This window comes from Cololabis saira, chromosome 21, assembly GCF_033807715.1.
Source record: "Cololabis saira isolate AMF1-May2022 chromosome 21, fColSai1.1, whole genome shotgun sequence".
Classification (NCBI taxonomy): Eukaryota; Metazoa; Chordata; class Actinopteri; order Beloniformes; family Belonidae; genus Cololabis; species Cololabis saira.
Genome location: NC_084607.1, coordinates 25,016,295 through 25,030,613, shown reverse-complemented (window position 1 = coordinate 25,030,613; position 14,319 = coordinate 25,016,295). Strand labels below are relative to the sequence as shown.

Genomic DNA, 14,319 nt, shown 5'->3' with positions numbered 1-14,319 from the left:
GGAGACCTGCCAAACACTCTCAGAGGATTTCACATCAAGCACCCCTAGATTTACTTTGCTCTTTACGTGTCCTTGGGTCAGGGTTTTACTCACTTTTCCTCTAAATGGTTGGATGTAAATGTAAAGTTTAAGTGATTAGACTAAGGGGGGTGCACATTGTACTGTTGTCAGAGCTGATTCGACTCTGATCAGGTCATTCTTTGGTTCATAAACTCAAGAGTATATAGTTTGTTAAATGTGCTTTCAAAAAGTAATTCCTGGGTCACCGTTTTGACTTGAAATATTCCTATTTTTATTTTTGTGTTAAAGGAGCATGAGGCAGGATTGAGGCAGGATTTATGAAAAAAAATTCATATACGTTTTAAGTTTTCTAGTAATAATGTCAGATGAAGCGTTCCAAACCCAAAAGAATGAGCCCTCTAGCGCCGTGATTCCCAACCCTCGGTCCCCGGACCGGTACCGGTCCGTAGAGCCGTTACTACCGGGCCGTGGAATGGCTTGTGTTCCGATCATAATTAGGGCTGCAATGATTCGCCGACGTTGTCGACAAAAAAGCGATAATCAAAATTGTCACCAGACGTTTTTTTCCCAATGGAGTGAGGCATCTTACTTCACTTCACCTCATACAATCTCTGCCGAGAGCAGCGCTGCACGACAGGGTCTCAGCAGCTTTTCTTTTTTTTGCGTGTCAGCGCAGCTGCGGGTAACAAAACTTGGCACTGGGGGTTCTAGGATTTTTCTGAAACAGGGGCCATTATGGGGCCAAATGTAACCTTCACGGGCCAACAGTATTAAGCCCCTTTCACATAGAGGGCGCAAAGCGGGACCGCCGCCGGCTTTCCCATTCATTGTGTATGTGCTACCGCAGCGCAAGAGCAGCTCGCTCTGCTGGCGAGCTTGGCGGCGCGTGAGAGGCCACCTGCCACGGGCGTTTCACCTGCCTGCGCCTGAATTGAACATTTTTTTATTTCATCGCGCTGTGAGGGCATCTCGGTGCGACCAATAGGAGAGAAGGTGGTCCTGCTGAGGACCCACTCCAAAACAGGCTGTCAAACTGCTCCCTGTTCAATCTGAAGTAGACCTGGTCATCATGGAGCTGTAGCTCCAACGAGCCTGGATTCCCCCAAATCTTCTCAAGTCTTCTCATGAGGATTTCATGGACCCTCCTTGCTGCTGCTGCTCGTCTCCTCCTCAGAAGAACTAAAGCCAGCATCCCCCCTGAAATAAAAACGGTCCAAATCATCCCCCCCCTGAAATAAAAACGGTCCAAATCACCCCCCCCCCCTGAAATAAAAACGGTCCAAATCATCCCCCCCTGAAATAAAAACGGTCCAAATCATCCCCCCTGAAATAAAAACGGTCAGAATCATCCCCCCTGAAATAAAAAAAAGTCCAAATCATCCCCCCTGTAAAACTGCCATCCCCCCTTTCCATCCCTTATGTCATTTCATCAATGAATGTGGTTTTACTGCTATTTCAACATTTGGAGTCATCACCAGAAAAATAACACCAGAAAAATAACTCATTTGCCAATTTTCAACTGTTTCAAGTCAATTTTCACTTGAAATAAGTAGGAAAATCTGCCAGTGGAACAAGATTTATCTTCTCATTACAACCAAAAAAATCTCAGATTTTTCTATTTTTCAAGTGAAAATCTTTGAAAAAAAATTGTTGTTTTTTATTTACTTTTTGTATGAACAGCAGCAAAGTTGAATAAAATATCTATTTTTCATTGAAGTACCCATCTTTCTCGTGTTTATTATCATTTGCCACATAATTAAAGCAACCTCATACTAAATTTAAGAAAACAATTTTTGCATTTTTTTGTCATATAATTTCATCCAAAACTTGTATAAATCGAAATGTGTTTCTTTGAGTGGCAGCCCTGTCATGGCTTGGCGGACAATAAGTTCTGGTACCCGACCGGACTGAACAGCGCCATGCACAGGTGCTGTATGCAGGTTAGGTTCAGTCTGCTGGAGAGATGAGCGGACCTCAGCAAACCTCCATGAGCCGTTTCTTTACTGGTTGTTCGAGTAAAAGAAATGGTGATGAACAAGTGGAAAATCCTACCAAAAAGAAAAGCAAAAGCTTTAATCGCAAGTACGACATTATGTATATAAAATACGGATTTGTTGCAACGGGCGATTTGGAGGCGCCAAACCCACTATGTTTTATGTGGAGAAACGCTCGCCAACGAAGCAATGAAGCCATCCAAGCTTCAAAGACACTTAAATACAAAACATCCTTCTCTCAAAGACAAACCAGTGGATTTTTTCGAAAGGAAAAAACGTGAGTTACATTTGCAGAAGCAAGTTTTAAAGGCCACAACATCAGCTAACGTCACTGATGATAGCCTGCATTTTAAAATGCATAGTTTTTTTCTAAAATGTTTATTAAAATTGACATAAATTGTCAACCGGTCCCTGAGCTTTTTGTTTATACTTCTGCTGGTCCTTGGCTCAAAAAAGGTTGGGAACCCCTGCTCTAGCGTATCTCTCCGTTGCCTTGAACAGGCTGTGTGCTGCAAAATGTGCTGCAATTCGGGGCCCGAATTTCCCGCGCTGGGCTGCGGATGTGACGTCACATGACGCTGCATGCACTTTCTCGGCTGCGCACGAGTAAACATTGGATACGCGTTTGAGTCATGGAGACAGCTTCAACTTGAATTGGGACTGAAAACAGATGCTGACATGGCTCATTTCCTACTGACCAGGTAAGACAACATTGTAAGTCATATTTAGAGCTTGATTTGAAAATCACATGAGATTCCTTCGCTGTTGGCTGCAGTAACCCCGACGGTTGCGTGGCGCTAATGAGTCTCATTTCTTATTCTTGACTCAAGCTCCTTTAAGAGCAAAGTAAATCCACTAGAAACAGTTCCACATTTATGGCAAATTTTTAAACCTTTTTCTTTCACCGTTTGTTTTGAGACTAGTGTAAGTTAATATGCAGCAAGTATGAAATTATGGTTAAGTGTAAAGTATTAATGAAACTGTCACACACGTAACAAACTAGTAAAAACTTATTTCAGCTTCTACATTGAACTTTTCCAAAAAAATGTTCGTTTAAAGTTAGAATGATTGCATGTTTTATAAGCCAATCGCAGTAACCCAAGATTAAACATTAAAACATGGTTATCATTGAGGTGTAACACTAAACGCATTATTTCAATGAGATTTCTACCTTTTCCACTATTCCAAAGATTTAAAGTCTGAGATCATCCGTATGTTTCCACACGACGGGACCACTAGATCCACGGGAGTCTGAACAGCTTCATGGCTGTACTCTGCAGTTCATTAAATATTTAAGAAAATCGACCTCACAATGATGTTCTGGAGGAGGTTGAGCTTTATTTGGAAATCTGACAGGCATGGCTGAACAGTGAGCTCTCACTTTAAACAAACAACAACAAAAGAAAAAAAAAGAAAAAAAAAAAAAGACAGCAGCACTACAGGTAAACGATACTAGTGTCTGAGAATGTCATATTAAACATAAATCCACTGGTGGATATTATGTACTCAAATCACTCACACACACATACACACACGCACGCACACTATCTTCATGTGAACATCCTCCAATAATAATCACACTATATCCAGAGGAAATCCGAGCACTTAGAACAATTACCCACAGTGCAATTCATCTAACTATACACAGATCATTTATATATTTGTATGTATATAGGGTATTCAATAAACAGTTTTCCATGTAGACAGTTTCAAAGTCTTTATATCTCTTCATAAATAGTGAAAAAAAAAAAACTGATTCATAAATGGTCCCCGAAAAGAAAGTGAAAAAAATAAAATACTAGTGTGCACATTTTTTCAGCAGTCTCAAAACAATTAAATGACAATTAAAAACCACCAACAAAAGACAAAAAGGAGGGGGAGTGGGCAGAGGGGTAAACGTTGATATTCACACTCACAGCACAGACTGGTTACTACAGATACTGGGGGTGGGAGGACTCTGGATCACTGTACAGTTTTAAGATTAGACAATATATCAGGCGGACTGTCCACACGTCATCTCACAACAAACAGTACATGTTCATGCCCATTCTGTACACACACAAGACCTGACACAACTGGATGGCTTGAAACAATATGGAATAGATCTACTGAGGGCAGAGCTGTCAAAGTTGACCGCCGACATATTTCTGCTGCCATCTCATCCTGTCAGACCCACAGGGTGTCATGAAGAAGGTGAAAATCTCCTATTTGTTCTTGCTGCTTTGATGTGGAATGAATGAGATGGTGTTTGATGGAGACACTTATTTTGTAGATAGGATGAGGGCCACGATGAGACCGTAAAGCCCCAGCACCTCTGCGAAAATCAGGATCAGGATCATGCCCACGAAAAGCCGGGGCTGCTGGGCAGTGCCTCTCACGCCGGCATCGCCCACGATACCAATGGCAAATCCGGCTGCCAGACCGCTCAAGCCCACGCTCAGACCAGCGCCGAGATGCAGGAAGCTCCTGACGGAGAGAGGAAAGCTGTCATGACGTCCCCCTTGAAATTTATATTTCATACTGTATAGGGCTGGGCGATATGGACCAAAAGTCATATCTCGATATTTTCTAGCTGAATGGCGATACTCGATATATATCGATATTTTTTCTGTGCCATAATTGGGGTTTCCCCCAAAGCATTATAGCATAGCATCTCTGTTAGCTTCATTTTTTTCTGAGGCAAACCCTTAAAAAAACAGTCAGTTTTAATACAAAGCCTCGTGCCAAATGTCACACAGGTTCCTTTATTAACAGAGGTCTGCACAATATCTAAATGTATAAAACAAATGAAATAAAAATAAACTGCCTGCATATATAGAATAAAAATGCTTCTTGAATAAAATAAAACAAATATCCCTTTCCTGCATAACAATTAAATTAAAATACACTTTGCAATTAATACAATGTAGACAGTAACAGGCAGACACTGAGGTTGACAGTTGTGCAAATAACAAAACATTTGTGCAAATCTCAAATAAAACATTCAAGTCAATTTGTCACAAAATAAGCTATATCAAAATCCTAAAAAAAAAAGTTTTTTTTTCGATATAAACGGTATTGTCTCGTACCATATCGCGTTTGAAAATATATCGATATATATTAAAATCTCGATATATCGCCCAGCCCTAATACTGTAGTCATTCTAGTATGGCCACCCTAGTGTGCATCAGCAGTATTTATAGCCAGTGAAAAGTAGAAAATGTAAGTCTTACACTGGAAATGCTTCTCAGACTCAATAAGTGTATAGTATAATAACATCTGCTGCCAGACTAATATAAGATACATCACGATTAAAAGACTGAGTGTAGATGTCAGTTGGTCATCTTCCTCTTAATCCAGGAATGAGGGACAAGTGTCTGATTTTAAACAGACTTCATAAAAGAGCAAATCTGAATGTTAAGATTTAATCACTTGTTAATATTCACATTTTGGATCGAGATGCATCACAATACTGAAAGTAGAGATTCTGTAACAGAATTACAGGACTGTCTCAGAAAATTAGAATATTCTTATTTTCTGTAATGCAATTGCAAAAAAAAAAAGTCATACTTTCTGGATTCATTAAAAATCAACTGAAATATTGCAAGCCTTTTATTATTTTAATATTGCTGATCATGGTTTACAGCTTAAGAAAACTCAACTATCCTATCTCAAAAAATTAGAATATTCTGGGAATCTTAATCTTAAAATGTAAACCATAATCAGCAATATTAAAATAATAAAAGGCTTGCAATATTTCAGTTAATTTGTAATGAATCCAGAATGTATGACTTTTTTTTTTCTTTTATAAATTGCATTACAGAAAATAAAGAATTTTATCACAATATTCTAATTTTCTGAGACAGTCCTGTATGTGATAGCCCATCATGCCCAAAAGAAGAACACAAATTCAAATAGAGATATGAAACATGGTCAGAAAGAGGTTAACATGGATCTTACTTGTAAAGAGTGACTCTCTCAGAGATGTTATTTGCTATCAGCACAGCTACCACCAGCCCATAGATGGCGATGATACCAGCCATGACCACAGGGATGATGGACTTCATGATGAGCTCTGGCCGCATCACCGACATGGCTGCGATGCCTGTGCCGCTCTTCGCTGTCCCATATGCTGCTCCTAATGCTGAAGAAGAGAGAGGAGGTGGTCGCTATTACATCTGTTTATTCAGAGTGCACACTTCAAATATTAAATACAGACTGTAAAAGACAACGAAATGATTGGAGCTTAAAAATAGTGACAGCTTAAAAAAATATACTCTTAAATGATCTCTTTGCATACAGTGCAATAACTACATAAAAAGGATTACCTAACACCAGTTCAATCACCAAAGCTCCACTGGTTATTTACACCTACAGTGAATAAAGTGATAAAAATGAATAATGTAACACCACCCACTAGACACATCTGAACCAGTAAGTACCAGTGCCAGAGTATGTGCAGTTTGGTAGCAGTGCTTTCTTTCTAGGTTAAAAACTCTAACAAAAAGATAATGTCAGACAAACATTTCAAGCCATACGCTTCCAATTGCAACACTGATTTCATACCGGTACATGTTTTTAAAATGTTGGACTAAAAGAGCAAACCAGAAATGACAGACATGTAATCTGCCAAAAAAAAATAAAAAGTAAAAAAGGTAAATCTATTTGGAGATTTGATCTTAGATGTTTGAACTTACATAGGTGCAAATTAGGGCAAACATTAATGGAAAAAACAAATGTTGATGGTATCATGAAACTGCAGAGAAAAGGTTTGGCATGAGTCAAGAAAACTGTGTATTGTGAAGGGACAATGAAACACTACGTTTTGTTTACTAGAGTCAGAGAAAAAATGTCTTCATTGCACACAAGTGCTTCATTATAATTAGTCCAGCAGTTTTTTTTATGCCGTTTGATATATTGAATTCTGACAGATGGTCGTCATTTCATCAGCTAGTCAGCGTAATTGAGGAGAAAATTATCCAGCACGTTTTGGGGAAAATCAGAGCATGCCTTTATTAAACTCTACAACTTCCTAAATTTCAACAATTAGCATTTACCACATGTTATCACACGTCAGACACACTCTGAAAACTTGAGATGGCACAGATGAAAACCTCAGAAAAATGTAAATTTCTGGTTCCAGTTGGCTTCTGCCCTTTTCAACTTAAACATTAATTCATTTCTCACTGCTTGTCAAATTCAATGTAATGCTTTGTTGAAATAAACTGTAGCAAATAGTCATGGGACTTCACATGTCTAAAATTGTTGAAATAAATAGCCTCAGGCTTGCTAACTAGGCAGATGTCTGATGAACTAAATATCAGTTACCCTTATGATGCTACTCCCCCAAACAGAAATACTAATGTGCTGCTAGATTACCGCTTTTACCTGTGTTCATCAAATATACTACTAAACCTTTGTTCAAGTCTTTACCATTGTGTAAAGAAGTAAAAAAATAAGACATTCTTCTTTTTAGTGGTCCACTGGCTGTTTTTGCTGACTGTTATCTGCAGCGAGAGGGTGTGTGTGTGTAAAATAGATGCAGTTCGTAACTAACTGTAGCGTAAGGATAAATGTATCAAGACCACAAGCAGTCAAGCATAAATCATCCTGCCAGGTTAAGCCTTAACTGTTAAAATATTGAAAGTAGAAAAACTTAAACCACAACAAAAAAAACATGTAACAACCAGTGGGTGAACATTGATACATAAAACCACAAATATTTGGTTATGGTACAATGCAATCATGAAAAAGCAGATTCACTCTACAGCCAACATTTCACAATGGAAAAGCACCTAACCTGAAAAGATTTCCTGATCATTACGGTTTAGCTGCTGTTTCATTAAAATGTAGATCTATGAGTTGGCTGAAAATCATGAACATACCACCGAAGGTAACTGTGGGTTATTTTTCTGCATGCTTGTCTCTTCTGACTAGTTTCCCAGCATCTCTATTAGGAAAAACATCCCAACAGAAAATAAGTCCTATCAATATGATGTTTCACTGTCTGTTTCCAAGCTTCTAGCAGGGTGTCATGTGCCTTTGATTAAGGAACGGCCTCCATCCAGCTTGCATCGCTTACATATACAGGACTGTCTCAGAAAATTAGAATATTGTGATAAAGTTCTTTATTTTCTGTAATGCAATTAAAAAAACAAAAATGTCATACATTCTGGATTCACAAATCAACTGAAATATTGCAAGCCTTTTATTATTTTAATATTAATAATGAGATAGGATATTTGAGTTTTCTTAAACTGTAAGCCATGATCATCAATATTAAAATAATAAAAGGCTTGCAATATTTCAGTTGATTTGTAATGAATCCAGAATGTATGACATTTTTGTTTTTGTAATTGCATTACAGAAAATCACAATATTCTAATTTTCTGAGACAGTCCTGTAGGCCTAATTATTGTAATGCTGCAGATAAGGCCGTTCTTCTGGAGGGTTAGTCAATCTACACAAAAGTGGTGATTTGTGGTTATCCGTCTAGCCAAGGCTCTTCATCCCAATGAGTTTGACTGGAAAACCATTTTGGGAGAAAGTGTTTCCAAATTTCTTCTGTTTGATAAAGACTGACGCTGCTGGGCTTTTATGGCCTTCACTAGATTTGCAAGCTGACAACAATCTCATCTTACAGGCCTGCTGCCTCAGTTTCTTGGCTTTCTCTCTTGGCTTTCACTCTGACGTACGTCATCAGCTGTTACACTTTATAGAGAAAGGTGTATTTAATCATTATTCCACAGATGGATGCCAGTCAATTTAGGCAAGTGCCTCAAGGTCCACCAACACACATGGGATAAACTCTGCTGTGCATGTCACAGAAAAGCTGAATAGCTGACAATTTTAGTCTTATTTCTAATAATACATTCTGCCTCTTCACATGAAAGTGTATAAAAAGGACTGTTTGAGCAGCGCGTTGTCTGGTTTCTGCCCCATGTGCTAACATCAACTACTATTTTTGCAAACATATGTTCTGTTCTAACTCAAAATCACTGAGATTTACTTTTGGCACCTAACGAAAGCTAGGTGCCATTTAATAACAGTTTAATAACATTTATCTCTGAAATGTTAACAACCTTATCTGCATTTTTTTTAAACAAAGACACGTAGTGAAATGTAGTGTTGTAGTAAATGTGTTCAGTTGTTTTGAAATACAGTAAATGAGAACAGAGATAGGTTAGAAGAAAATAGGTGGTGACAGTGAACACTGAGAATAATCTTAATGTAATATAAAGTACTTGGTGTTCTGTAATATTATTATCTATATTATAACTGTAAATATTCCTAGAAAACAACAATATGTATGTATTCTTTTATATCCGCATTTAAAAATTAAATCTTGTCTTAAACCTAGTAGATATTGTCTAAATCACACAAAGGTGTGAAGATCTTACATAACTCATTTTTTCTTGAGAGAATAGCAAATAAAATGGAGCCTTCAATTCTAAAATGTCACACTGAGTACAAAGTTATTCACAAGACGTGTATAAAGCGGCGCCCGGCATTCAGTTGCTTCATTATAGTTCCAAAGCATTAAATTAAATTGTTGATGTGAAGTTAAGATTTAATATTTTAACCACCACTGAGTGGGCAATTTGTCCTTAAAAAGAATAAGATTGATCTTTGCACTATATAAATGAAAATAAGAAAGAAAAAAAAGCTTTTAAGCCATAGACGGTCCTAAGTGGACATGAAATGCAGAACAGACACTTCTAGGACACATACCTCAAAACATCAATGTAAGGAAGTCTCATTCAGATTTAATTATGCACTAATCCAACTGGGTGTCAAGACGTCACCAACACACATTTAATATAGTGGGTTTTGCACACACTGCAAAAGTAATTGTAGAAGAGTGCGCTTATATCTCGCTCACATTCACTCAAGTGCAACCGCTCGCCAGGCCAGTTTCTGATGCTCCAGCAGTTCCTCATCTTATATCTAAAACAAAAAAGTGAGTGTTTGGGAATATCGATTTGAAACACAAGATATCCAACTACTTAAAACATTTTGAGAGGATTTTTACTTATATACCCATCACGTACCCAAAAATGAGCTAAAACTCATTTTAACTTCCTTAAGAGTAAAAACATCCAGCTAATATAATACTCTTGCTTGATATCTAGCTTGTGTGGCTTATGTACAGTTTAAGGGCCACAGGGTGTTTAATCTTGGTAATATTTCATATTTTCAAATACATAAAAAATGACAACCATTTCACTTGAATTAAATAAAAGGTAGAGTGCAAAGAACTTGACCCTGGGCAACAGAAAACAGAACATTATGATTCTACAGGTTAAACTGTACATTTTTTACCTATTGAAAGCTGGTTTGGAAAATATTTAATTATGAAGAGACATTTAAGATAAACTGAATGTCATTTGTTAGCTAGTATCACTGTGACATTTCTTTTGCTTTGTGCATTACAAAGTGTTTTGATAAATACTGTACAATAAATTAATGGTAAGAGCAACATTTTTAAGAGGAAGCATCTGGAGGACATTTTTTGAATCGAATGATGTAATTTGAACAGAGAAAATGAATCAACGCCAGCCTCATCATTATAAAAAGAAAAAAAAACTCACTTCATTATTGATTTGCAAATCATGGATATAACTGTCTGCTGTTTAAATTTCTCACATGGAAACCATATTGCAAGGGTACATGAATATATTTCCTCTGACAAGAGTGGATGGATGTACATCAGTCAGTACGCATGAATGAATGAATGGTCTTTATTTCTGTCTTGTACAAGTTTTTTTACAAAACAAAATTAAAAAAGTAAAATAAACATTGCTTTTGCCGAAAAGGTGTAGGCTGAAGCAGTAGTTTATAGTGCCTACCCTTTTTCTCTTGTGATCAGCTTAAATCTGAACCATTAGCATTAATCCGTGGAAACAAACAATGCATAAAGACGACAAAAAATAAAATTGACGTTTCACATTCTAGAATGTTTTTGATAATATACTTTACAGTTATAGTGTTTTATATTTATTTACAATATTTTCTTTAAACATTTTCTTAAACTTGTAGATAGAACTGCACATTTTTAGGTCGTTGTCACAACTATTCCATATTTCTCTTGCCTTAAAGGGGACCTATTATTGAAAAACATGTTTTTTCTTGTTTTAACATTCATAAAGTGGTCTCCCCTCAGCCTGCCAACTCAGAGAAGGAGGAAAGCAACCAAATTCTGCAGTGTCTGTACAGCCGCCCGGATGAGCCGTCCAGTGTGATGTGGATCTACGAGCCGTTCAGATTCGGCGCATTTTCGTTACGTAACCAAAATGCAAACCACGCCCACAAATATAAAACCGTGTAACTGCATGGAGCGTCCGACTATCGCGTAGCACTGCGTGACATCGGACGCTCTCTGTCCATCTCCCTCCAGCAGCTGCCACTTTATTGAGGTTTTTGTAGTGAAATGAGGAGGAATCATAGAGATAACTTCTCATTTCAACTAACTGGATCAGCCGTTCCTCATCCATGACTGTTTCCTACAGCGCCTTCAACCGGCTTTCAACGTGAGCGACAGGAAGAAAATAGAAGCAGGGCGTCCGACAAATGTTCAGCTCAAAACGGCGCACATCGCTGCGTCCAGTTAGAACAGTCCAATAGAAAATAAAGCAATGGAATTGATTTTGTTGCCGACGCTTGCTCGCATCACATCCAGTTAGGACACGGTGTAACTCCGCCGGCCGGAGCTTCTGCCATTTTTTCGTAGCGGTGTATCGCGTCATTCAGGCAGCCAATCAGCACAGAGCCTCATTATCATAGCCCCGCCCACTCAGAATCCCTCATAGAAAATTAGGTTAGAGAATGAGAAGATAAAGACATGGTTTAGAGGCTGAATTTCTAATTTATTTAGCAAAAACAATCAAAAGCTTGTTTTTAAGACATTCAAGGCCTGTTTAAAATAGGGATTAGATGCCATAATAGGTCCCCTTTAATTGATGTACATCTCTTTTTAATATTGGTTCTTGCTGTCGTCATCCCAAACATGAGTCTCCCCTTCAGGTCAGAGCGGGTTTCTTTTATTTGGAAAAGATCCTGAATGCCGTCTGGAAGCAGTTTCTATGGGCTTTAAAAAGCAAATAAAACAGTTTTCTGCTCTACTATGTCATGGAGTATTATATTTGATAAAGAGATTATTTGTTGGTTCATAATAGTCAGATCTATTAATTATGCTTAAAGCTATTTTCTGTAGTAAGAAATTAGGATTTGTATTTGTTTTACAGGACTGTCTCAGAAAATTTGAATATTGTGATTTTCTGTAATGCAATTACAAAAACAAAAATGTCATACATTCTGGATTCATTACAAATCAACTGAAATATTGCAAGCCTTTTATTATTTTAATATTGCTGATCATGGCTTACATCTTAAGAAAACTCAAATATCCTATCTAAAAAAATTAGAATATTCTGGGAATCTTAATCTTAAACTTTAAACCATAATCAACAATATTAAAATAATAAAAGGCTTGCAATATTTCAGTTGGTATGTAATGAATCCAGAATGTATGACATTTTAGTTTTTTTTAATTGCATTACAGAAAATAAAGAACTTTATCACAATATTCTAATTTTCTGAGACAGTCCTGTATAGGCGTTTTATAGGCGTGAATGAATGAATGAATGAATGAATGAATGAATGAATGAACTTCTCTCCTTGGTTCCTGGGCCTCGCTTCTGCCTCTCCTGTATTTAAACCACCAGGAACCGTGCGCTTTTACTAAACTCGAAAGATAATAACATCTTAAGTATGATCCATAATGGTCCATCGCGTGCTGTCTGATAACTTCATTACAGCGGATTAAAGGATTTATGGTTCCGCGTTACACCAACGCAGAGCCTACGGCGTAAGGCGCGCATCGCCGCGTTCCCTACGCCGTAGGCTACGTAGGCTACGTAGGCTACGCGTCCCCCGGCAGGTGTGCAGGCGGTGACCGCCCCCGCGTCCAGCCACGCATGTCCGACTAATGACAGCCGTCGCAGCTCGCACCCTGGTGTGAATCGAGCTTGTGCACTGAGCTTGTGACTGGGCTGTCCTCTTCACGGGCAGAGAAACGCAGGTGATAAATGAATGAGAGCTGGTGTAGTTACCGCTGAAGACCATGGCCGCAGAGGCTCCCATCACCGCGAAGAAAGGCGAGTACTCGGGGCTCTCCTCAGAAGACATGTTCGCACTTCTGTGGTGGATATAAAGCTAGAAGGCAAGACTATTTGTCTCTCTGGGGATTTGCCCTTATCCCACCGTCACCTCTGGACAGGTTAAAACGCTGTGAGGGGACGACGAGGTAGCTGCCAACGAGAGCGCCGGTGTAGAGGAGGAAAATGGCGAAACGGAAAAAGTCACATGACCGACCATCTCGGAAGAGTCCAATTGTGTCGACGCGGGGGTGCTAAACCAAAACACACTACAATATCCAATTAACGAGGTTTATTCAGTCACAAGCTACCTTGTGAAATTGTTTTACTTGATAGAAAAAATTAAATTATTTGTATATTATGGCTATTTGTGTTATTGCCTTGATACAAATGTTGTACAGTTGGGTATTGTGGTATGTTCTGCTGCAAGTACACAGACTGCAGTTGAAACGCTGGTCGTCACTACACGCTGGCGTATTAATTATTTGGCACTTACTGTTCTGCAAAACCAAATAAAACGCATATTCTTACTTTATTTTCAAATAACAGCTATAGGCATATCTTACAGTCGGGTTAATGTGTTCACCAGACAAGCAAGCTGGAGCACAGCCTTGAGTTGCGGTTGTCAAGGTGACACTAAGATGAAAATGGGTGTTTCTGGAGGCAGCTAAAGGGACATTTCCCTTCATAATTTCCAGCTAAACAATTTTCTTATTTTGATTAAACTTTGATATTTTTTTTAATATCCCTGATGACATTTATGGTTGCACCTAAGCCAGCATAATATCATATAACAGAAAGAGATAAAGTGCGGTTCATAAATGTGAGCAGTGGTAATACTACAGAAATTCTTAGTGTTTAGGCCACAGAAGTTGATCACATAATTTGATGTTACAGTTCATAAAGAGTTAAATTATTGAGAGAGAAAGTAATTATTACATTCTGGGATGGATCTGAATAAAATTTGTAAAAACTGAGCACTTGCTTCTTCAGCATACCAAGATTTTATTTAATGTATTTATTTCATTGTATTTCATTTATTTGTTTTTATTTTATCTTATTTATTTGAACGGGGGAAAGGAACCAAAACTCTAGCTTTAGCCCAATCTTTTCTCTTTATTGATATATTGTTTCACCATCTGGAATGTACCAGAGGCTCTGGTTATTAT

At 38.0% G+C, this 14,319-nt stretch overlaps 1 protein-coding gene across 1 annotated transcript; it reads right to left on the bottom strand.

Moving 5' to 3' along the window:
• Positions 1–3,333: 3,333 nt before the first annotated feature.
• On the bottom strand, positions 3,334–13,341 carry atp6v0ca (ATPase H+ transporting V0 subunit ca). The gene is made up of 3 exons (XM_061712221.1): positions 13,106–13,341; positions 5,955–6,138; positions 3,334–4,481 (listed from the first exon to the last, which is right to left on the bottom strand). Exons 1-3 carry the CDS (start codon positions 13,179–13,181, stop codon positions 4,277–4,279), a joined length of 465 nt encoding a protein of 154 aa, XP_061568205.1. The 5' UTR covers positions 13,182–13,341; the 3' UTR covers positions 3,334–4,276.
• Between the last annotated feature and the right edge of the window lie 978 nt (positions 13,342–14,319).

Excerpts from the sequence above, each read along its gene's own strand:
- atp6v0ca (XM_061712221.1), bottom strand. The coding sequence starts at position 13,181 with ATGTCTTCTGAGGAGAGCCCCGAGTACTCGCCTTTCTTCGCGGTGATG. Across the intron at positions 6,139-13,105 it reads TGCGGCCATGGTCTTCAGCG|CATTAGGAGCAGCATATGGG; the intron begins GTAACTACACCA and ends TCTCTTCTTCAG. Across the intron at positions 4,482-5,954 it reads GAGAGAGTCACTCTTTACAA|GAGCTTCCTGCATCTCGGCG; the intron begins GTAAGATCCATG and ends TCTCTCCGTCAG.